The sequence below is a fragment of the Triticum aestivum genome, chromosome 2B (genome assembly GCF_018294505.1).
Source record: "Triticum aestivum cultivar Chinese Spring chromosome 2B, IWGSC CS RefSeq v2.1, whole genome shotgun sequence".
Lineage (NCBI taxonomy): Eukaryota > Viridiplantae > Streptophyta > Magnoliopsida > Poales > Poaceae > Triticum > Triticum aestivum.
In genome coordinates this window covers 456,940,526-456,966,897 of record NC_057798.1, presented here as the reverse complement: position 1 = coordinate 456,966,897, position 26,372 = coordinate 456,940,526, and the positions used below count along the sequence as shown (strand labels likewise).

At 41.4% G+C, this 26,372-nt stretch overlaps 1 protein-coding gene across 1 annotated transcript; it reads right to left on the bottom strand.

Annotated features, from left to right (window-relative positions):
* Window positions 1-8,825: 8,825 nt before the first annotated feature.
* On the bottom strand, window positions 8,826-10,492 carry LOC123041385 (putative HVA22-like protein g). Its single transcript, XM_044464004.1, has 6 exons — window positions 10,209-10,492; window positions 10,003-10,101; window positions 9,706-9,762; window positions 9,518-9,581; window positions 9,240-9,446; window positions 8,826-9,149 (listed from the first exon to the last, which is right to left on the bottom strand). The coding sequence occupies exons 1-6, from the start codon at window positions 10,238-10,240 to the stop codon at window positions 9,027-9,029; spliced, it is 582 nt and encodes a 193-aa protein (XP_044319939.1). The 5' UTR covers window positions 10,241-10,492; the 3' UTR covers window positions 8,826-9,026.
* Between the last annotated feature and the right edge of the window lie 15,880 nt (window positions 10,493-26,372).

The window sequence follows — 26,372 nt, the reverse complement described above, 5'->3', positions numbered from 1 at the left end:
CACACAATCCGTTGGTGAGGAACCCCCTCCTTTTATGATGTTTTGGGGTGTAACATTGATGGGCTTATTAAGTAACCCCTTGGCTCGCATCCTTGATGGGTCTGGGCCTTGGCTGGACCATACGTATACATGGCCTACCTCGTAGGTATTCCCCCATGACCTTCTTTTACTGGGTTGAATCGTGGGCCTGTACCAAAATCTATATAGATAGTAGTTGGGAAAATTTCCAATGCACCGGGCATGAGCCCTGGGTTCGCGGGGCCCAGCTCTGCTTTGAAGGAAATTTCTAATTCTTTGTCGCCTGAGAATTTTCCAATTTTTAGGTGACGTGAGAGGCGTTGGATCTTTTTGCTTATAGATCGTGCATACATCCACGAACATTGAACCATGCAATGCTGCCATTGGCTTGTGTGATTGTGGGCCTTTTTTCGGAGGAGTTCCAGTTTGTTCTATCGGGCCTTTTTCTGTTTTCTGGGCCTATTTGTGTTTTTCTTTTGATGTGGATTGTGTTCACGGGAGGAAAACGAGTCGCTGTCGCAGAGAGGGAGAGAGAGTCGGCGCATTTATGTACGTGCTTCACTCAGAGAAATGTGCAACTACTTTATTTTAGAATGTACAGTTGGGTTGCTATGTATGTATTTTCTAGCTTGAGTTTACCTCAGTTGCAGTTTTTTTTTTTGATAAATGATAATTGTACTTTTATAGAAATGTGCAACTACCATTTTTAGTAGTGCAACTGGGTTTGCTATGTATGTATTTTCTAGCTTGAATATTCATCAGTTGTGCCTTTTTGTAGATAAATACCTGTACTTTTATAGATACGTGCAACTACCATTTCTAGAAAAATGCAACTAGGTTGCTATATGTATTTTTGTAACTTGAGTATACCACGGTTGCACTGTTCTATAAACACTAGGTGGTTTCCCCGCGACGTTGCTGCTGGATTTTAAAGATTAATTTTGGATACATTTTGTATGAAGAAATGACCTAAATCAAAAGCTATTATTTTTAAAGTAATTGTGTGTGAACAAAGAGTATGCATGTAGGCTAGACCATTGGAGATGGAAAAATTAAATTGGGGTATTGATGTGACCAGCAGTGCAAAAAGAGATGAAGTTAATAATTTAAATATTTTGACAGTCGGTCAAATTACAATGCGAGTACCATCGCCAGAACCACGAGCTGAAGAAGTCAATCCTAATTTTCGTACTCCGAGTTGGACGCTGGTCGGTGCTATTCTAATTCAACTAGTGTTTTGGTAAGAAAAAGAGTCCTGGTTTGGTTTTGTGATCCTAGTGAGCGTGGTCGTATATTTAATTAGTGGAATCCTTAATTAGTTTGTTTCTTTCAACTAGGAAACCGTGGTGTTTTTTTTTTTTGAAGGGAGGAAACCGTGGTGTTAGATAAAGGAAGTACTAGTAGATTTCCTTGCCTGAGTTAAAGAGTCATAGTCGGTTTTGGTTCCGTGCCTGCGCGCACGCTTATAAATAAAGGCTTCGGCCATGTAATGAGGGGAGATTAGTTTTCACGTGAGTTGAATAAAAAGTCAGAAAACGTCCCATGTCAGGGGACATCAAATATTGTGTTTGTTTTTGCTGGTCCAGCTTGGATTTTGTCGTTGCTACGCGTGGAGTTGATTCAGTCTGCTCGACGTCAGTTTTTGATCTAAGGGTCTTGCATCTTTGCTTGGCCGGAATTTCTTGTGCTGCTGCCAGTATCGTGAAAGATCGGACCGACGAACGACTTGCATCTAGTCGGGTCTTTATCAAGTGGTATTCAGAGCTAAGGTTGTTCACGGTACTGTGTTGATTGAGATGTCGACCTCGGTCAACAAGGAAGACGAGGTTGCTGCTGATTCTTAGGAAATTGTTCGTCCAGTGTACGCGGATGATATTCCTCAAAATATTCGGGATGATTTTGACCACACATGCAACTACATCAAGCAATGTCATGATGCGTTCGGCAAAAGGATAGATGTCATGATCACTCGGTTCGATGGTTTGGCAGACATCATCAATATGCCGGCAACGAATTCTGCACCACCATAGACTGCTCCGGCTGCTCCACTGCGTTATGCACCACCGGCTCACGACGGACATGCCGGCATGCATGATCGCTGTTTGGCGGCACCTCATGTTGGAGATGATGGTCTTGATGGCGGCGTTGACCAGGCAGCGGGGTACGCTCCACGACCACGACACTATGAGCCTCGTCCTGAAACTTCCGTTCGTGGTGGAGTGCATGACCGAGTTGGTCAAGCTGTGCGTGTGCCTGCGGATGATGGAATTGGGCGCATAAAAATTTCAATCCCTTCGTTCTCCGGCAAATGCGAACCAGAAGGCTATTTAGAGTGGGAGATGCGTGTGGATCAAATTTTTGATGCCCATCATTATAGCGAGGAGAAGAAAGTTCAACTTGCCGGCATTGAGTTTACCGGTTACACGCTAATATGGTGGAACCAAATTTGTCGTTCAAGACATCGCCCGACGACTTGGCGAGGGATGAAAGAGTTCATGAGACGACGTTTTGTTCCTGAGCATTATAAAAGAGATATGTACAACAAGTTGCAGCGGCTCTCTCAAGGTAATATGAGTGTTGATGAATATTACAAGGAGATGAAATTGCTTATGATACGTACAGGGACAACGGAGGATCCGGAGGCGACCATGGCACATTTCTTTAACGGGCTAAATATCGAGATGCAGGATCGTGTTGAGATGGTGGTCTACTACAACATACAAGATCTTGTGCACCAAGTTGTGCATGCGGAACAACAGATTAAGCGGCACCAAGTCAGCACAGTTCCCAGTAACACTTTGAACACATGGCGACGCTCGCAGCATAAGAGTGAGGATGTCGTTCCTAGCTCCAGGACGACAATATCAAATCGTTCTCATGGTTCCGTGTAAAAGGATGCTTCAAAATCAGGACTGTCGAGGGTTGGTTCTAGTATGCAGTCTACCACACATACTAGTGACATCGAATGTTTCAAGTATGGAGGAAGAGAACATATGAAGCCTGAATGCCCTAATGAGAAAAGAGTGTTGCTAACGTAAGATGGCTATGCATCCGCTAGCGATGAAGAGGTTGTTTCTGACACTTCTAGTGAAAAATCTGAAGATGTTGAACAGGTGATTGCGAGTTTTGAAGCTGCTGAATCATACCCATCATTGATGGTGCAGCGAGTGCAAGAGGATCGCATTGAGGATAAGGGGCGGCGTTGGAATATTTTTCAAACTCAGTGCAAAATCAACAACACTAATTGTAAGTTGATCATAGACGGAGGAAGCTACACCAACGCTATCAGCAAAGAACTGGTGGATGTTTTAGCGCTACCTACGTGGAAACACCCGCAACCACACTGTATTAAGTGGTTATACCAGTCTGGTAGACTGAAAGTTACTCACAAGGTACGTGTAAAATTTTCAGTTGGTGACTATAAAGATACAGTAATTTGTGATGTCTTGCCAATGGATACATGTCACTTGTTGTTGGGAAGACCATGACAATATGACCATCATGCCACACACGAGGGCCGGTCCAACACTTACACTTTTTGGGACGACGGAAGAAGATATGTGCTGCGATCTATGTTTGCGGGAGAAAATAAGATAGATACAAATGTTTCACTGAAGAAGAAGGTCGTAAAATTTGGCACAAAACCGAGGACGGTTTTGTTTCAAGGAGGAGGGGATGATGTGACCAGCAGTGCAGAAAGAGATGAAGTTAATAATTCAAATATTTTGACAGTCGGTCAAATTACAATGCGAGTACCATCGCCAGAACCACGAGCCGAAGAAGTCAATCTTAATTTTCGTATACTCCGAGTTGGACGCTGGTCGGTGCTATTCCAATTCAACTAGCGTAGCTGATTCAGTCTTGTTTTGGTAAGAAAAAGAGTTCTGGTTTGGTTTATTCCAATTCAACTAGCGTAGCTGATTCGGTCTTGTTTTGGTAAGAAAAAGAGTTCTGGTTTGGTTTTGTGATCCTAGTGATCAGCGTGGCCGTATATTTAATTAGTGGAATCCTTAATTAGTTTGTTTCTTTCAACTAGGAAACCGTGTGGTGTTAAGGGCTTCACTTTTGGTGAGCCACCCTGGAGGTCCGCAAAGCTGCATATCAGCGATGGAGCCGCGTCGAGCTCGGGTGAGAAGGTGATCCATCATTCTTTTCTTCGGTGGCTGCTGTCGTGGTGCCGGAGGCAGATGATGGGCGTTGGTGTCAAGCTCAGGGATGTTTTGCTATCTTTTCGGTTTTGTCATGTCGGTCCTTACGTAACTTGTACTTTAATCTTTATGATATGAATGAAACACGTATTACCATGCAAAGATAAAGGAAATACTAGTAGATTTCCTTGCCTAACTTAAAGAGTCATAGTCGGTTTTCGTTCTGCGCGCACGCTTATAAATAAAGGCTTCGGCCATGTAATGAGGGAAGATTAGTTTTCACGTGAGTTGAATAAATAGTCAGAAAACGTCCCATGTCAGGGGACACCAAATATTGTGTTTGTTTTTGCTGATCCAGCTTGGATTTTGTCGTTGCTACGCGTGGAGTTGATTCAGTCTGCTCGACGTCAGTTTTTGATCTGACGGTCTCGCATCTTTGCTTGGCCGGAATTTCTTGTGCTGCTGCCAGTATCGTGACAGATCGGACTGGCGAACGACTTGCATCTAGTCGGGTCTTTATCACGTATGCATGTGCTACAAAATAGTTTTAGTGGATGTTGACGTGACACATTTGGAGATGTGAAGGGCTACATGTTGAATGAATTAGAGTTAGTGGGAATCAACTATTTAGATATTATAGATGAATTGGAAAAAGCTATTTGGGAATATGTCAATTTGCAAACAATGTATATTTTTATTCTAGGTGAAGTAATGTAAACTATTTTTAAAACAGACTTGTGATTTTTCTGAAATTCCGTCCTACTTTTGGTTCCATTCAAGAAATCTCAAACCAACCCTTTTGGGTCATATAGTTACCAATCTTGTCAATCTGCATCAAGTTTCACATGTTTTTAAACATTGCACTAGATCCAACACAATGTAATTGCATTTACACGAGGACAATAACAAAAAATTTGTACATCCTAAAGGAAAGATATCATGCATATTTAATATGGAGGTAATACATAGGTACTCACAAAAAAGGAGATAAATACATACCTACTTTTTTTATTGAAAATTTATCATTTTATGTTTAAAAGTTCATATAATTATAAAATTAGAAAATCAACAACTTAAAACTTGAAAAATGTTATTTGAACTTACTACATTTAATAATAATTTAGATTGTGTGATAACAATAATCTCTAGCATAAAAGTTTTAGTTATATATTTTGTATCCAATATTTAATTTTATTTGGTTGGACGCATCGGCCCGCAATAGTGGAATGCTAGAGCGATCATGAAGACCCATGTAGGCTACATATGTGGATCCTCTCCAAAAAAAATCAATATCATTTGGACATCAAATCCACATACTCAAATATTAACTGATAAGAACAAATACTAATCTTAGTCAAAAGGTCGAAAAAGGTCTGATTTGCAGTGGAGGCGTGCTCCTCCTTTATATCTTCCTGAACCGACTTATTACGCCTTAGCCAGGCAATGTGGTACTACTAATAATCAGGACGTATGCTAATACGAATCTTATCAACTGGCTAAAATCCAATTCCATGACTCGCAACGAGGCCCAAATTAATAGTCCAAGCCCAGATTGTATGAACGATTGGACCAAACCGTCTAGCTAGCTTGTACCTCCCACTGACGATGAGGCCCACCCGTCGCCCCAACCATGATACAACCAGAGCGCTCCATTATTGCCTAAAAACCAGAGTGCTCCATTTTGAGGGAGCTAATAACTTCATTGATTACTTGCACCTTTTCGAGAAATGTTCAACTTCCATTTTTAGAAAAGTCCAACTAGTTTCATAATTTTTATACTTGCAAGTTTTTCCAGAGAAGTGCAACTAGTAAGTTGATTTTTTTTCTATAAATAGTGATTTCACTTTCAATAAAAGGTGCAACTGCAATGTTTAGAAAAATGTAATTGGTTAGATATTTGTATTTTTTTAATCCCAAATAATCAGTACAAGTCACACTTAAAAATAAGTTCTATTTTTGTAAATGAAACTGGATATACTAATTTCTTTTTATCTCACAATTATCCTTCCTTTTTTAGTGGACTTTTCATCATTTTCTTTTATTTATTTATGGAAATGCTTCTTTTGGTAAATGAAACACAATGCACAAACAAATCAACATAACCCTATCGAGAAAAGGAACATAACAAAAAACTCATGTGGCGGTTCATCGGCCATGGAAAAAACATAAGCCCGGTCAAAAAAATCACGAACTCACACATAAACCACAAGCCCATTTGCACATACATAGGAGGAAGAATCCTTTCGAACAGGAAGATGAGATTAGTTGCTGGTCGACCAAGAATTCACTAATTCTCGGTCACCTGAGCCGTAGGCACTCCCATAAATTAAACAACCAAATAGTTTGGCATTTAGGGAAATAAATTAAATAGACAACAATTTAGCATTTAGGTAAATAAATTAAACAACAAAAAATTAGCATTTAGGCAAGCAAATTAAACATCCAAAAAGTTTTAGCATCTTGGAATCACTTATTTGTAGCTGGCGGCCTAATTGGCTTAACAATCCACTTTGTTGTTGTGGATGCATATGGTTTATGGTTGATCTAGTACTCACAAAGAATTGACATGGTGTGTATTGGGCAATTTCACAAGTTGTTGTGTTTTGAGAGTTTTATAGATTAAACTACATGAACATTAACCAAGTCTGGAGGAAACTTTCTCTTTCTAATGCACAATTTTAGATGTAGATGCTGCATGAAGCTTCTCACAGATTTCTCTTGGCTGTCCTGCAAACTGGGAATATCCCCCCTTTGTTGAGTCCCTCATTATGTTAATAATAATCTTCTTGGATTTCTTCCACTTGGCAATACACACATTTGCAAACATTTCTTCCAAGGCTGGCTTCTTCAAACTATTCATTTTCTAGCTAGATTAGGTACCATCTTGTCAAATATGTTAGCCATCCTCTCAAAATTAAATTGATAATTTTCTCTTTTAGGAAGGAAAGTACGCCCATTGTTGAAGCTTCCAACCTACCAACTCTCAGGCCTCGATGATCTAGTGCTTGATCTCCAATTGATCCAACCCAAACACACTTTTTTGGTGTGCACTAGCATTCCATACACTAACTGGATAAAGAACATCTTGCCCTCTTAAAGTTCCAAGACTAGAAGCCAGTACGTCGGTGATTGCATCCATGAGAACGAAAATGTTCTCAACGTACTGGCGTCCTAGACACTAGAGTACTTATCGATAAGCACATTTACACAAAGGTGTGGTTGAACATGCCACAGTCTCTCCTTGCATGAAATCTAATTGTCGAGCCAGACACGCGTGCTGGAGGATGACTCGGCCCTCAAGGATGGATGCTAAATATTTATGACCTTGAGCCTAATTTATCCTACAAAATGTTTGCACTTGCCATGTAGAATGCTTTTAATATTCATGAATGTAGAGTTTATGGAGATCGTATGATTTGTTGTGCTTGACACGCAAGCAATGCAATGTTAAAGATTCCGTGTCCCTTAATCCCAAGCCACCACAAAATTTAGGTCATGTCATTGTTTCCTACAACATCCATTAAGGTTTCCTTTTTCCATGCTTCTTCCCCACCAGAAACTCGGGTTCAATGAGACCCCCCCCCCCCCCCCCCCGCGCCCGAAAACAATGGTTGCTCAATTCATCCTTGAGCATGCTTCCACACCTGATCTTTCAGATATTTGAGAGATCCACTAATTGGCATTCCAACATGCCACATTTTACTTTCTATCAGACAAAATGCCACATACATGTTAATTTTTCCTTACCATGGTATACATGTAGGGTTATATGGGTCAAGCGTGCCAACTAAGTGCTAGGCGAGACTTGGCTTTGAAAGCAGACCGAATCTAAATGAAGCTACGATTCGTGTTGGGCTAGCAGGAGCAAAGACTATATATATGATCACGCGGGGGAGAACACATAACTGACGGTACGTATAACTAGAACTCTAGCCACCAAGTTTACCATGATCGTCTCCCAGCTCCCTCTTTCTTCCTTGCCGGTGTATTTGCCACTAAGAGGTGGGTGGAACTCCGGATCTTTACCTAAGTTTTTCATGCTTGCTTTGTGTGCCCTCGTCAATGGAGTCTCAATGCTCGAGATATGTTGTGTGGAACAAATGTCTCCTAGCTCCATTTCTGGTTTGGCGTGCCTTTGTAGCTGTTGTCTGGGGCTAGTGGTGTTTCAGCCTCTCCTACTTTATTTTATCATGATCATTGTCTTCTTCCTAAGTTCCACAACAACGTGGTGACAATTCAATTCGTCTGCATTATGTGGGGAGTGTCCTAGACACAATGTGTTCAAGGGTCTACTATTTTTAACTTTTTTGGTAGACGACTCATACAACTATTCAAACCTTTGCAGATAGTCTATCATGTGCAGGTATGTTCATTTCCGGTTCGAGGTTAGTCTAGCCTGTGCAAGACTGCAAGTACTGATCTTCTCCCTTTTTTTTTCGTTTATAAGAAGAAAAAATCTACTCTGCTTTTCTACCATATACATGGAAGAACGTTGTGATGCAATTGGTGGAATTTGAGACAACGATTCTAGATCACTTTGGTGTAGCTTTTAGTTTTTCAATGTTCTATCGCAATGATTTTGCCTATAATTCTTAAAATCGGATTGTTGGTGTACCAGCATAAATATGGAAAACCCATGGTCGAAAAATAAAAGTAAAGTAAAACAAAATACTTTAGCAAACTATATTTGTGATAATCAGCCTGAACATCGAGTTACATGGAAACCTATACCACCTAAATATCCACAATCAAATAGGAGTAGCTCTGTTCATGTCAACCTTTTTACGTTTCGATTTTTGTCCTACAACCATTCAGGTTTCTTTGCAGTCTTATCCTACCACGACCATCCTAGCTACTCCGCTAGTAATCAGCACCGCGGGGTCGCCGCTGCCTCGCCGCGCTCCTCCGATCGCTGCCGTGGACGTAGTCATCGTCGTCGAAGCTCGGCCTCTCCGCTCGGTCCTGTCGGAACGAGAAGAACCTCTGCGCACCAGCACAAACAAAATCGCAGATATGTAACATCCGAACACAGTTAGCTATCAAAGCGACAGAAAAATGGTATCCAGGGTATACCCTTGTCCTTGAGCCACTGGACGCCTGCGACTGAGCGAAGTCAAGGACCCGGAGGAAGAGCTCGTATCCCCTGTCCGTGAAGTTCTTGAGGTAGAAGACGATGAGGTCGCCGGCGTTGGCCCGCAGGTACCGCAGCCTCTCCTCGATGTTGGGCTCGTACTGCATCACCAGCGGCCGCACGAAGTTCTCGTACACGATGTCAGACCCCTGGTCAACGGGCAGAAGGTCTCTGTTCAGACATGGATCAATCAACAGACCACCAGAACTTGGCAACTTACCCTTGTCTGGGGGTACCAGAGGTAGACAAGGAAGGCGAGCTTGACTTCATAATACATCGGAATCCTGCGACCCCACGAAATGGTTTGTCAGACAACAGATTTCTTTCTTTCAAAGGAGGCGTAGAGCAGAGTACCGAGTACGGTGGCTACATTTGATGAGTCAATGAGTTGTGATTGGTGATTAGTACCTCGATATTAGGGCGCCTGCGATTTCATCGAATATGACCAGGATGACTAGTATGATCCTGCAAAGTTGCTGAAATTCGTCAAGCTCAGCAAGACCAAGATCTCTAGCCAGTTGTTCCATCCCAGTATCTCAAGAAGTCAAACTACATAGGCATTTTGGCAATTGCGTGATGCGCCCCCAAATTGCTGAAAGTGCGTCCTAAATCCTAATTCTAGCAATTGTAAGCATCGCGTACGGACGGATCCAACAAACCAAAGAATGAGGATTACTCGAGAGATAAAGGCTCGTGGATCAGTACCAATACTGGCACCAAAACCGGAGCTGATCGGTCCGGCCGGTCCGCTGCTCGACCGCCTTGAAGCACTCCAACGCCGGCATAGCATACCCGAACAGAACCCTGCAGCCCAAGCGATCAGCGATCGAGTCGACCAAGCAGAGGCATGGAAAATCCCGCCAAAATTACAGGCAACAGAGGTAGAAACGAGAGCGGAGGAACCCACTTACGTGAGGAATTTCGTGAGAAGCTCGACAGACATCGTGAAGTGGCGTCGAATTCTCGGGAAGAGGAGGCCAAGATCTGTGTAACCTATCTACCTAATTTCTTGATGAGTTCTCGGAAAGGAAGATAATGGCCGCCCCTCCCAAGTGATGTGTTTGGTGTGGCCTATGACATAGCTTACCTGCCAAGTTGCTTGCGGCTGCGGGCAGGAGAAGACAGGTGGTTAGCTCAGCTCGGCCACTGCTCGAAACGGAATTTACGGTATTGCCCTTTCGGCTCCGTTGTGCAGTCAATGATTAGTGGGTCATGGGATTGATTCATTGATAGTTTGGGATTTGGGGTCCATGCTGGATATCTCCAGGGGTTGGAAGTATCTGTGAATATGAGGACGTATCCTGTGCAACGACTGAATTGATGCACCCAGTACACCAAGCGATTCTCGGCCACTGGATGGGGAATAGATGGACTGGATGTCATCATAAGCTGGCTACGGGTACATTTTACACAATGAACCTTGTCAAGTGGCTCAACTGCACAAAAGTCCTTCCGATCCCATCGTCTCATTCCCTTTGCTCTGTTCCGATCTGTACCTATCTCTCTGAGAACCCCTCTCTGTACCAAGCGATTTAGGATAGTGTGAGCTCTCTTCAGTACAACTCCTACCCCGCTGCAAATTCCTCTTCCCTCTATCTCCACAATCTATCCCTCTCCATGACAGTGCTGGCTACGGCTTGGCACAACCGACGGTGCACGCTCTTGGTTTGGCACCACCGCCGTCGTTGCAAGCTAAGATTCAACGCCGCCACAAATTTCTAACAAGCTGCGTTGCTTTCTTTATTCAGATAGTGAGTGCATATTTATTCCGTAGGAGCAGCGAAAAAAGAGCTAAGAATAATCGTTCCTGATTACTGTTTACAGTCGATATCGTTGAACTTCTCGTATTCATGAGCCAATAAATTCTTGAACGATTGCCGCAGATAAGAAAAAGTTCATAATGAGGTCAAGAAAATCTTGAACAAATAGCAGAAAATAAGAACAAGTTCTTTCTAATCAAACAAACAAATGATATTAGGATTAAGCTCCATGATCTGGTGCAAAAAATCTTAACTAACATCGCTGAAATTCTCTGCAGCATAAAGCTTAACCTTATCCAACCATATCATAAAGTTTGATCTTCTGTTGGATATGACCTGAAAATTGATATTCATGCTTTTCAGGTGTTATCTCTGCAGGTGCAGCCGCATGCTCGTCTACAGAAAAGAAAGTTGGTTGTACAAGTTAGTGTTCTACCTTCTAATTTTGCATCAACTTTGTGTATTTTGGCAACAAAAATGTCTCTTTCAGATGATCGGGAGAGCTGCATGCTGCTCAATCTGTTCCCTAAAGTGAACAGATATTGCTTTCCGGATACTTCAGTAGACAATGCTCACTAGCTGATTAATGTACGTGTGGAGGAACAATAGCAGATAAAAGAGTTGGACATACTTTTCCTTATGTACACAATGTTTGAACCGGTTTGTGTATATGCAATGTATACAAAGTTGTCTATATGACAGTAATGTACATAAAGCTAGCAGTGATCTTGTAAAAAAAATTTGGAGTTTTCTCTGTTAACATCCTAATTTGATTGAACTGCTATGAGACAGCTTTTTTTGGGGATCTACGAGACAATTGTACCTGGAATGAAACTACTTCAACACATCTTCAAGCATAAGTGCAAATTTCCGAGTGGTTCTCAAACCTGAGAGTCCCTGGTCCGGTTAGGCCACAAACGCCATAGTATCTATACTGCATAAGATTTGCATGCCACATCATGGATCTTACTCCTAAAAGCATTGGCGAGTGCTGATTACAACAACAAAAAAAGCTCTTACTTGTTGCCGTTACAAAAAAGGATTTGTGTACCAGATTACCGGATCTTGACCTTAATGCATGTTCTTTATTCCAGCAAGCTTATATGGTACATAAAATTTTAAAAGCAGAGGAGTACAGATGACCTGAAATTGTTATAGGTCAACTGAAGAATCATACTCTTGTTAGAGAAAAAGGGCACACCCCTTGGTTTCGTTTTATTAGAATGTAATAACAAGTGCACAAAGAGCGTGATTTCTCAGATGCGAGCACAGCAGAAAGCATCAGACTTAGTTCACAAACAGTTGAAAAAATAACAATAGCCAGAGGTTGGCCAGAGTACAAGCACGATCATCAATCAGCCAGAAAAATGTTGAGTGGACCTACAGCACGGCGGCGCTAAATTTACATGCTCCCGGCGGCGATGACGGTAGCTGCTGGGTGAGGTCGTTTCAGAGGATAGGAGGGCCATCGGTGCTAGAACTAGGTAGGGTGGTCTGACAGATGAGGAGAGAGTAGCGATGGAGCAAATGGTTAACCCTAGCTCACAAATTGCCTGGTACAGGTACAGAAAGGGAACAGAGAAAAGGAAGGAGACGATGGGTTCATAGGGACTGTTTTGCACAGTTAAATGATTTTGCAAGGTCCACTCTGTAAAATATACCGGCAGCCACCTGATGATAACATCCCGCCCATCAATTTTCAATCCAGTGGCGCAGAATTGCTCGGAGCATCGGGTGCACGAGTCCAGCCGTTGCACAGGATACATTCTCCTGTGAATATACTAAAAGTCAGAGGGAAAGGTGAATGGGAGTGTGAGAAAAAGGAGAGCTCAATAATGTTAAGTAGCATAATTTGGTGATATTAGATGGTGTGACACGAAACCTACCAAAACTGAATGGGAGATCAGAATTATTGAGCTAGTACAGAGCATTAGTATCGTCTCTATGCAGCCGGACACACAATTGACTGGAACTGACTCTGGACATGGGATGAATTATATAACCTCTGTCAAAAAAGCTTGTCTTATATTACCTCCGTCAAAAAAAAAACTTGGCTTATATTACCTCCGTCTGTCTTACACAAGCTTTTTGGACGAAGGGAGTACATGCATTTTGAAAAGAAAATAAATGATAGAAGATTATGCAAACATTTAACTATTTGTTCACAATATCACGGAGAAAATTTCAGTCAAGCAAACAGAAGAATATGCAAAAAAAAAGGAAAAACAGTAGCAAACTGCTTGTCTACAGCCGCTTTGTGCATCTCTGTTTTCAGCCTTTTGTTCTAGAGTTGTCCGTGCTTTCTATACAGTTTCATAAATAAAAAGAAATAAGAGCAGCTCCGACGCGTCGATCCAAACAGACACACGCCATTTCTTTGCTCTTTCTGCGTACATGTATCAAAAAAATTGCCTCAAATTCACATAATTCAAACAAATACAAATATTTTATAGTTTACAAGCAAAATAAAATTTAAATTGTCACAAATACATTTGGAAGAAAAAAAATAGCTACTATATGTATTGGTTGCCAAGGTGAGCCCACGTATGCTCAACCAAAACATTTTGTAGTTGAATGTGAGTTTCTCATTCACGCATTTGATAATGAAACTCGGTGAACTGTGCAAATGTTTCCGCTCCTCCATGCTCAGGCACAACATTTTCACTCTGAAATTGATACCCCTGATCATAGATTTCATCCTCTACGATCATGTTGTGCATGATCACACAAGAAGTCATCACCTTCCAAAACTTTTGGTGCTCCAAGTTCTAGCAGGATACGCAACGATGCCTCATCGAGATTGAAGAACACCGAAAACACGCTCCACATCGTTTCTAGCACTCTCCTATGCTTGGGCAAATCTCCGCCTCTTCTCTCCTATCAGGTTGGCGATTGTCTTGACAAGAGTAGTCCACTGAGGATAGATACCATCAGCTAGGTGGTATCATTTGTTGTAGCGGTGGCTATTGATCTCAACATTGACCTCTGGGCAGTTGCCTTTTGCAAGCCTTGCGAACACCAGTGAGCGCTGAAGCATGTTGATGTCATTGTAAGAGCAGGCCATGCCAAAGAAAGAGTGCCAAATCCAAATATCTTGTGAAGCCACGGCCTCAAGTATGATAGTGCAAGCTTTAACATGACCCTTATATTGCCCCTGTCAAGCAGAAGGGCAGTTCTTCCACTCCAAGTGCATACAATCTATACTACGAAGCATCCTCGGAAAGTCCCTACTGGCATTGATCGCCAACAACCGGGTTGTATCTGCAGCAGGCCCTCTCAAGTACTTCGGGTCAAATACTGCTACCACAGGCTTGCAGAAGTTATACATGGATTCTAGGCACATGGACTCGTGATACGTCTTCAACGTATCTATAATTTTTGATTGTTCCATGCTATTATAGCATTAACCTTGGATGTTTTTTATGCAATTATATATCTTTTTTGAACTAACCTATTAACTTAGTGTCAAGTGCCAGTTGTTGTTTTTTGCTCGTTTTTTGTTTTTCAGAATATCAATACCAAAATAAGTCCAATTGCCACGAAACTTTCTGACGATCTTTTTCTGAGACCCTGGAAGCTTCGGAAGAGGGCTAGAAGATGGAGGAGTAACCCACAAGGCACCCACCCGGGGGGGCGCCATGGTGGCTTGTGGGGCCCGCGTTCACCTATTTGACCTAATTCCAACTCTATAAATTCTCTAAAAATCAGGAAACCAACAGAGAGACACCCGAAACCCTTTTTCTGCGGTCGCAAGCTTTTGTTCTCGAGAGATACCATCCGAGGCCTTTTCTGGCACTCTACCGAAGAGGGAATCAGCCATAGAGGGGTTCTACATCAACCTTGCTGCCCCTTCGATGATGTGTGAGTAGTTTACCATAGATCTACGGGTCCATAGCTAGTAGCTAGATGGCTTCTTCTCTCTTTGATCTTCAATACAATGTTCTCCTTGATGCTCTTGGAGATCTATTCGATCTAATCACTTTTTGCGGTGTGTTTGTTGGGATCCGATGAATTGTGAGTTTATGACCAGATTATCTACAAATATTATTTGAGTCTTCTCTGAACTCTTTTATGCATGATTATTATAACTTTGTATTTCTCTCCGATCTATTATTTGGTTTGGCCAACTAGATTGATTTTTCTTGCAATGGGAAAGGTGCTTTGTGATAGGTTCAATCTTGCGGTGCTCAATCCCAGTGACAGAAGGGGACATGACACGTATTTGTATCGTTGCCATTAATGATAAAAAGATGGGGTTTATTCATATAAATTGAGTTTACTTTGTCTACATCATGTCATCTTGCTTAAGGCGTTACTCTGTTCTTTATGAACTTAATACTCTAGATGCATGTTGGATAGCGGTCGATGTGTGGAGTAATAGTAGGAGATGCAGCCAGGAGTCGGTCTAATTGTCTCGAATGTGATGCCTATATACATGATCATTGCCTTAGATATCGTCATGATTATTCCTTTTTCTACCAGTTTCCCAACAGTAATTTGTTTACCCAATGTATGCTATCTTTGGGAGAGAAGCCTCTAGTGAAAACTATGGCCCCCGAGATCTAAATCATATATTAAAATCCAAAAATATATTGCTGGACTTTTATTTACGTTATTTTATTTTGTGTTTCTATTTATCTATCTATCACTACGAGATTTGATCCTTACAATTAACCCCAAGGGATTGACAACCCCTTGTTTGCATTGGGCGCAAGTATTTATTATTTTGTGTGTAGGTGTTGCTAATGAGTTGTTGCGTGGTTCTCCTACTGGATTGATAACCTTGGTTTGTAACCGAGGGAAATATTTATCTCTACCGTATTGCATCATCCCCTCCTCTTCGGGGAAATCCCAACGTAGCTCACAAATAGCAACTCGCTCATTCGGACATACTCACCAATCAGATCATCGTATGCAACCATCCGAATAGCTGCAGTGCATTTCTGATAAGAGGAGAAGCCAGCCTTTTCCAAGGCATCCTCTTTGCACTCGATATAGTTATCGTACGCCGCCACCCCATTCCGGTTACAGTTGATACATGTTTAGCTATTCAGAAGCGGTGCTGCAATAGGTTGTGTTAGAAGAGTAGGTTAGGGGACTGGAAGTAGTCCTGCCAGAGTAGGCAATGGTCGCTCTTTCGGTTGCGATTCAAAGCGGGAGTATGCCCTGATCGAGCCCCTACACATCGGCCACTGCCTACTAATGTGGTCATGGATGACCAAAGCAGCGACCACAATCTCCTCATCATCGGACGATGAATCATCCGAATTGCAAATGAAATTGTTGAAAAAGTACTCGTCTCCACTGTCCATTTGTCCTTGCAGGCGAAATGTCGAACACCTTGCGGGCATGGTGGAAGAAGTCGGCCAGTGTAGAGCCTCGCGCCTCTCCCAGACCAGCCCGCAAACCTATCAGCATGGAGGCGACCGACGAGCAAGGTAATCGTGCTTCGTAGTGTTGCCATCGATGAATGTGAGGGGGTGGTGGTGTTAACGTTGGAATGTTGCGACAACGACGAAAACGGTGTTGGGAAACGTTGCATGAAAACAAAAAAAATCCTACGCCCACGCAAGATCTATCAAGGAGATGCATAACAACAAGAGGGGACAGTGTGTCTACGTACCCTCATAGACCGTAAGCAGAAGCGTTTGACAACGCGGTTGATCTAGTCGAACTTCCTTGCGCTCCAACCGATCAAGTACCGAACGCACGGCACCACCGCGTTCTGCACATGTTCAGCTCGGGGACGTCCTCCGCCTTCTTGATCTAGCAAGACGGCGAGGCAGTAGATGAGTTCCGATAGCACGACGACATGGTGACGGTGATGGTGATGTGATCTCTGCAGGGCTTCGCCTAAGCACTACGAAAATATGACCAAGGGAGTAAACGGTGGATGGGGCCGCCGCACATGACTGAGACAATGTTGTGTCCTTGTGTGGTGCCCCCTCCCCACATATATATAGGTGGGAGGGGGAGGAGGCAGCCAGGGCGCGCCCCAAGGGGCTAGCCGCCGGCCCTAGGGCTCCTGCCCTCATGCGCCTCCCCTTTCCTTGTATGAAGAAGGGGAAAGGAAAGAGGGGGGAGAGGGAAGGAAGGGGGAGTCCTACTCCACACTTTCCTTTCCCTCCCCTCTTTTTTTCTCCTCCTCATAGGGTCGGCCTCTATAGTGGCGCACTAGCCCCTTGTGGGCTGGTGTGTTCCCTATCTTGGCCTATAAGGCCCATATCTTTGTCGGGGGTGCCCGAAACTCCTTTCCAGTGACCCGATAAGTACCTGGTACCCTCTGAAACACTTCTAGTGTCCGAATACCATCATACTATATATATATCAATCTTTACCTCTCGACCATTTTAAGAATCCTCGTCATGTCTGAGATCTCATCTGGGACCCCTAACAACATTCGGTCACCAAATCACATAACTCATATAATACATATCGTCAACAAATGTTAAGCACGCGAACCCTATGGGTTTGAGAATAATGTAGAAATGACCGAGACACCTCTCCGGTCAATAACCAATAGAGGAACCTAGATGCCCATATTGGCTCCAACATATTCTACGAAGATCTTTATAGGTCGAACCGTTATGACAACATACGTAATTCCCTTTGTCTATCGGTATGTTACTTGCCCGAGATTCGATCGTCGATATCTTCATACCTAGTTCAATCTCGTTACTAGCAAGTCTCTTTACTCATTCCGTAATACATCACCTCGCGACTACTCCTTAGTCATTTGCTTGCAAGCTTATGATGTGTATTACCGAGAGGGCCCAGAGATACCTCTCCGATACTCGGAGTGACAAATCCTAATCTCGATCTATGCCAACTCAACAGACACCTTCGGAGATACCTATACAACATCTTTATAATCACCCAGTTACGTTGTGACATTTGATAGCACACAAGGTATTCCTCTAGTATCCGGGAGTTGCATAATCTCATAGCCGAAGGAATAAGTATTTGACATGAAGAAAGCAATAGCAATAAACTGAACAATCATTATGCTAAGCTAACGGGTGGGTCTTGTCCATCACATCATTCTCCTAATGATGTGACCCCATTATCAAATGACAACACATGTCCATGGTTAGGAAACCTTAACCATCCTTGATCAACGAACTAGTCTAGTAGAGGCTTACTAGGGCCACGGTATTTGTTTATGTATTCACACATGTATTTAAGTTTCCGATCAATACAATCTAGCATGAATAATAAACCTTTATCATGAATAAGGAAATATAAAATAACAACTTTATTATCGCCTCTAGGGCATATTTCCTTAAGTCTCCGACTTGCACTAGAGTCAATAATCTAGTTCACATCGCCATATGATTTAACACCAATAGTTTACATTGTCATGTGATTAACACCCATAGTTCACATCGCCATTGTACCCCCTAGATCTACTCCTGGATCACTATTGTACCCCCTTGCCAAACTCATGGCAAGGTACACAATAGGCCTGGTACACAGCATGACATACTTTATAGAACCTATGGTTGAGGCATATGGAATGACTTTCATTCTCTCTCTATCTTCTGTCGTGGTCGGGTTTTGAGTCTTACTCAACTTCATACTTTGGAATGCAGGTAAGAACCCTTTCTTTGACTGATCCGTTTTGAACTTCTTCAAAACTTTGTCAAGGTATGTGCTTTGTGAAAGTCCTATTAAGCGTCTCGATCTATCTCTATATATCTTGATGCCCAATACATAAGTAGCTTTACCGAGGTCTTTTATTGAAAAATTCTTATTCAAGTATCATTTTATGCTATCTAGAAATTCTATATCATTTCCAATCAACAATATGTCATCCACATATAATATCAGAAATGCTACTGAGCTCCCACTCAATTTCTTGTAAACACACGCTTCACCATAAGTTTGTATAAAACCATATGCTTTGGTCACCTCATCAAAGCGTATATTCCAACTCCGAGATGCTTGCACCAGTCCATAGATGGATCGTTGGAGCTTGAACACTTTGTTAGCACCTTTAGGATCTAAAAAACCTTCTGGTTACATCATATACAACTCTTCTTTAAGAAATCCATTAAGGATTGCACTTTTGACATCCAATTTCCAGATTTCATAAAATGCGGTAATTGCTAACATCATTCGGACAGACTTAAGCATCGCTACGTGTGAGAAAGTCTCATTGTAGTCAACCCATTGAACTTGTCAAAAACCTTTTGCGACAAGTCAAGCATTGTAGACAGTAACATTACCATCAGCGTCCGTCTTCTTCTTGAAGATCCATTTATTCTCTATGACTTGCCGATCATCGGGCAAGTCCACCAAAGTCCACACTTTGTTCTCATACATGGATCCTATCTCAGATTTCATGGCTTCAAGCCACCTGTCGGAATCTGGGCACATCATAGCTTCTTCATAGTTCGTTGGTTTGCCTTGGTCTAGTAACATGACTTCTAGGACAGGATTACCGTACCACTCTGGTGCGGAATGTGTTCTGGTTGACCTACAAAGTTCAGTAGTAACTTGATATGAAATTTTATGACCATCATCATTAGCTTCCTCTCTAGTTGGTGTAGGCATCACGAGAACGGTTTTCTGTGATGTGCTACTCTCCAATTCGAGAGAAGGTACAATTACCTCATCAAGTTCTACTTTCCTCCCACTCACTTCTTTCGAGAGAAACTCCTTCTCTAGAAAGGATCCATTCTTGGCAACAAAGATCTTGCCTTCGGATCTGTGATAGAAGGTGTACCCCAATTGTTTCCTTATGGTATCCTATGAAGACGCACTTCTCCGATTTGGGGTCGAGCTTATTTGGTTGAAGCCTTTTGACATAAGTGTCACAACCCCAAACTTTAAGAAACGACAGCTTAGGTTTCTTGACAAACCATAGTTCACACGGTGTCGTCTCAACGGATTTAGATGGTGCCCTATTTAACGTGAATGCGGTTGTCTCTAATGCATAACCTCAAAATGATAGTGGTAAATCGCTAAGAGACATCATAGAATGCACCATATCCAATAAAGTACAATTACGACGTTCGGATACACCTTTACATTGTGGTGTTCGAGGTGGTGTGAGTTGTGAAACAATTCCACATTATTTTAAATGAAGGCCAAACTCGTAACCCAAATATTTGCCTCTGCAGTCAGATCATAGAAACTTACCTTCTTATTATGATGATTCTCCACTTCACTCTAAAATTCTTTGAACTTTTCAAATGTTTCAGACTTGTGTTTCATCAAGTAGATATACGCCTACTCAAATCATCTGTGAAGGTCAGAAAATAAGGATACCCGCCGCGTGCTTCAACACTCATTGGACCACATACATCGATATGTATTATTTCCAATAAGTCATTAGCTCGCTCCATTGTTCCGGAGAACGGAGTCTTAGTCATCTTTCCCATGAGGCATGGTTCGCAAGTACCAAATGATTCATAATCAAGTAATTCCAAAAGTCCATCTGGAACCAATATGACCTAAACGGCAGTGCCACAAGTATGTTGCACTATCATTATCAAGTTTGCATATTTTGGTATCAATATTATGAATATGTGTATCACTACGATCGAGATTCAATAAACCATTCACATTGGGTGTATGACCATAGAAGGTTTTTATTCATGTAAACAGAACAACAATTATTCTTTGACTTAAATGATTAAATGTATTGCAATAAACATGATCTAATCATATTCATGCTCAACGCAAACACCAAATAACATTTATTTAGGTTCAACACTAATCCCGAAGGTAGAGTGTGCGATGGTGATCATATCAACCTTGGAATCATTTCCAACACACATCGTCACCTCGCTTTTAACTAGTCTCTACAATTCCTATTTCGAGTTACTAATCTTAGCAACTGAACCGGTATCAAATACCTAGGGGTTACTATGAACACTAGTAAAATACACATCAATAACATGTATATCAAATATACCATTGTTCACTTTGCCAACCTTCTTATCCGCCAAGTATTTGGGGTAGTTCCAGTTCCAGTGACCATTTCCTTCACAGTAGAAGCACTCAGTTTTAGGCTTGCATCCAGCTTTGGGCTTCTTCACGAGAGTGGCAACTTGGTTGCCATTATTCTTGAAGTTCCCTTTCCTTCCCTCACCCTTTTTCTTGAAACTAATTCTCTTGTTAACCATCAACACTTGATGCTCTTCTTGATTTCTACCTTCGCCGATTTCAGCATCGCAAAGAGCTTGGGAATCGTTTTTGCATCCCTTGCATATTATAGTTCATCGCGAAGTTCTAGTAGCTTGGTGATAGTTACTAGAGAACTCTGTCAATCACTATCTTATTTGGAAGATTAACTCCCACTAGATTTAAGCAATTGTAGTACCTGCTACGTCTTGAGCTTGCGTTGGTTTTCCTTGAATAGGAAAGGGTGATGCAGCAAAAGTAGCGTAAGTATTTCCCTTGGTTTTTGAGAACCAAGGTATCAATTCAGTAGGAGGCTCCTCAAAAGTCCCACGCACCTACACAAACAAACAAGACCTCGCAACCAACGCAATAAAGGGGTTGTCAATCCCTTCACGACCACTTGCAAAAGTTAGATCTGATAGAGATAATATGATAAGGTAAATATATTTTTGGTATTTTATAATATAGATAGGAAAAGTAAAGATGCAAATAAAAGTAGATTGAAAGCTTATATGATAAGAGATAGACCCGCGGGCCATAGGTTTCACTAGTGGCTTCTCTCAAGATAGCATAAGTATTACGATGGGTGAACAAATTACTGTCGAGCAATTGATAGAAAAGCGAATAATTATGAGATTATCTAGGCATGATCATGTATATAGGCATCACGTCCATGACAAGTAGACCGACTCCTGCCTGCATCTACTACTATTACTCCACACATCGACCGCTATCCAGCATGCATCTAGAGTATTAAGTTCATAAGAACTGGGTAACGCATTAAGAAAGATGACATGATGTAGAGGGATAAACTCATGCAATATGATATAAACCCCATCTTTTTATCCTCAATGGCAACAATACAATACATGCCTTTCTGCCCCTGCTGTCACTGGGAAAGGACACCACAAGATTGAACCCAAAGCTAAGCACTTCTCCCATTGCAAGCAAGATCAATCTAGTAGGCCAAACCAAACTGATAATTCGAAGAGACTTGCAAAGATAACTTAATCACACATAAAAGAATTCAGAGGAGATTCAAATATTTATCATAGATAAACTTGATCATAAACCCACAATTCGTCGGATCTTGACAAGCACACCGCAAAAAGAGTTACATCGAATAGATCTCCAAGAAGATCAAGGAGAACATGGTATTGAGATTCAAAGAGAGAGAACAAGCCATCTAGCTAATAACTATGGACCCGAAGGTCTATGGTAAACTACTCACAACTCATCGGAGAGGCTATGGTGTTGATGTAGAAGCCCTCCATGGTCGATTCCCCCTCCGGTGGAGCACCGGTGAAGGCTCCAAGATGGGATCTCATGGATACAGAAGGTTACGATGGTGGAAATAGTTTTTCGCGGTCGCCCCTGATGTTTTTAGGGTACATGGGTATATATAGGAGGAAGAAGTAGGTCGGTGGACGCCCGAGGGGCCCATGACACAAGGGGGCACGCCCAGTAGGGGGCGCGCCCTCCGCCCTCGTGGCTGACTCGTTTATTTCTTGACTTCCACTCCAAGTCCTCTGGATCACGTTCGTTCCAAAAATCACGCTCCCGAAGGTTTCATTCCGTTTGGACTTTGTTTGATATTCCTTTTCTTCGAAACAGTGAAATAGGCAAAAAACAACAATACGGGCTGGGCCTCCGGTTAGTAGGTTAGTCCCAAAAATGATATAAATGTGTAAAGTAAAGCCCATAAACATCCAAAACAGGTAATATAATAGCATGGAACAATCAAAAATTATAGATACGTTGGAGACGTATCAAGCATCCCCAAGCTTAATTCCTGCTCGTCCTCGAGTAGGTAAATGGTAAAAACAGAATTTTTGATGTGGAATGCTACCTAGCATAATTCTCAATGTAATTTTCTTTATTGTTGCATGAATGTTCAGATCCAAATGATCCAAAATAAAAGTTCACATTGACATAAGAAATAGTAATACTTCAAGCATACTAATCAAAGCAATCATGTCTTCTCAAAATAACATGGCTAAATAAAGTTCATCCCTACAAAATCATATAGTTAGGTCATGCTTCATTTTTGTCACACAAAAATGCTCCCATCTTTTACACCCCCGATGACAAGCCAAGCAATTTTTTCGCACTTAAATAATCTCAAACTTTTTCAACTTTCACGCAATACATGAGCGTGAGCCATGGATATAACACTATGGGTGGAATAGAATGTGATGATGGGGATTGTGTGGAGAGGACAACAAAGAGAAAGTCTCACATTGACGAGGATAATCAACGGGCTATGGAGATGCCCATCAATTGATGTCAACATGAGGAGTAGGGATTGCCATGCAACGGATGCACTAGAGCTATTAATGTATGAAAGCTCAACAAAAGAAACTAGTGGGTGTGCATCCAACTTGCTTGCTCACGAAGACCTAGGGCATTTTGAGGAAGCCCATCGTAGGAATATACAAGCCAAGTTCTATAATGAAAAATTCCCACTAGTATATGAAAGTGACAACATATGAGACTCTCTATATGAAGAACATGGTGCTACTTTGAAGCACAAGTGTGGAAAAGGATAGTAACATTGCCCCTTTTTTATTATTATTTTGGGCCTTTCTTTTTTTATTTGGCCTTCCTTTTTTATTTTTTATTTGGCCTTTCTTTTTTTTGGCCTTTCCGTTTTTTTATCTGGGGACAATGCTCTAATAATGATGATCATCACACTTCTATTTATTTACAACTCATGAATTACAACCCAAAACTAGAACAAGATATGACTCTATATGAATGCCTCCGGCTGTGTACCAGGATGGGCAATGAATCAAGAGCGACATGTATGAAAAATTATGCATGGTGGCTTTGCCACAAATCCGATGTCAACTACATGATCATGCAAGGCAATATGACAATGATGATGCGTGTCATAATGATGAACGGAATGATGGGAAGTTGCATGGCAATATATCTCGGAATGGCTATGGAAATGCACTAATAGGTAGTTATGGTGGCTGTTTTGAGGAAGATATAAGGAGGTTTATGTGTGATAGAGCGTATCGTATCATGGGGTTTGGATGCACTGGCGAATTTGGAACCAACTCTCAAGGTGAGAAAGGGCAATGCACGGTACCGAAGAGGCTAGCAATGATGGAAGGGTGAGAGTGCGTATAATCCATGGACTCAACATTAGTCAAAAAAGAACTCATATACTTATTGCAAAAATCTACAAGTCATCAAAAACCAAGCACTACGCGCATGCTCCTAGGGGGATAGATTGGTAGGAAAAGACCATCGCTCGTCCCAGATCGCCACTCATAAGGATGCACAATCTAAGAACACCTCATGTTTCAAATTTGTTACACAACTTTCACCATGCGTGCATGCTGCGGGACTTGCTAACTTCAACACAAGCATTCTTTAAATTCATAATCACCCAACTAGCATGACTCTAATATCACTACCTCCATATCTCAAAACAATTATCAAGCATCAAATTGATCATAGCATCCAATTCACTTCCTATGATAGTTTTTATTATACCCAACTTGGATGCTCATCATTCTAGGACCAATTTTATAACCATAGCAAATACCATGCTGTTCTAAGAGACTCTCAGAATAATATAAGTCAAGCATGATAGACTAACAATTTCTTCAAAATTAAGCCACCGCCGTGCTCTAAAAGATATAAGTGAAGCACTAGAGAAAAAACTATCTAGCTCAAAAGATATAAGTGAAGCACATAGAGTATTCTAATAAATTCCAATCAAGTGGGTTTCTCCCAAAAGGTGTGTACAGCAAGGATGATTGTGGTAAACTAAAAATCAAAGACTAATATCATACAAGATGCTCCAAGCAAAACACATATCATGTGGTGAATAAAAATATAGCTCCAAGTAAAGTTACCGACAAACTAAGACGAAAGAGGGGATGCTTTCCCGGGGCATCCCCAAGCTTAAGCTTTTGGATATTCTTGAATATCTTGGGGTGCCATGGGCATACCCAAGCTTAGGCTCTTGCCATTCCTTATTCCATAGTCCATCAAATCTTTACCCAAAACTTGAAAACTTCACAACACAAAACTCAACAGGAAATCTCATAAGCTCCGTTAGTGCAAGAAAGAAAAACCACCACATAAGGTACTGTAATGAACTCATTCTTTATTTATATTGGTGTTAAACCTACTATATTCCAACTTCTCTATGGTTCATTCCCTTACATACTAGCCATAGATGCATCAAAATAAGCAAACAACACACGAAAGGCAGAATCTGTCAAAAACAGAACAGTCTGCAGCAATCTGTAACTCTTGAATACTTATGGAACTCTAAAAAGCCTACCAAAATAGGAAGTCATGGGAAATTTGTCTATTGATCTACAGCAGAAAGAATCAATGCAAAATCACGTGTCTGTGAATTACTAAAATTATTTTTGTGTGTGCAAAGTTTCTGTTTTTCAACAGAATCAAAATAACTATTACCATAGGTTATCCTGTAGGTTCTACTTGGCACAAACACTAATTAAAACATTAAAGCACTTATAAACAGAAGGTAGAAGGAAAATTTATTACTAAACAGAAGCAAAAATACAAAACACAAATAAAATTGGGTTGCCTCCCAACTAGCGCTATCGTTTAACGCCCCTAGCTAGGCATAAAACCGAGGATAGATCTAAGTAGTGCCATAATAATAAGATAGATCACGAAAACTCATCTCATATTCTCTATGTTCAGCAGAAAGTTTTCTTTGAGGCAAGAAAAAGTAATCAAAAGGGCTAAATTTAATGGGACAAAAGTCCCCAAGATCAATCACAGGAGGAATGGGTTCCTCCTTTGGCCCTTCATATTGCACACTAATTCATCATTATAAGCATTCTTTTGGCAGAATTTCGTGAGCCTATACTCAAGAGAGTATCCTAGTTCATTGTTTCGAAGAGCAAAATCATTATTAAGTTCGGAAATTCTATCAACTAGGACATTGGTAGGAACTTTTTCCTAAGGTTTTCATTAAAAGCAACATAGTCCAAAGATTGAAAACGCCTAATTTCCTCTTGATCAAAGAGGATCACCTCTATGGGAGGATGGCCGGCGTCCACCCTATAGTGCACAAAGATTTCTTTGGCCTCTTTTATTATAAATCTAAACTCATGATCCAAAAATATAGTAGCGACGCGCTTAACAGAAGAATGCTCAATATTAGAAAATTCCAGGAAAATTCTT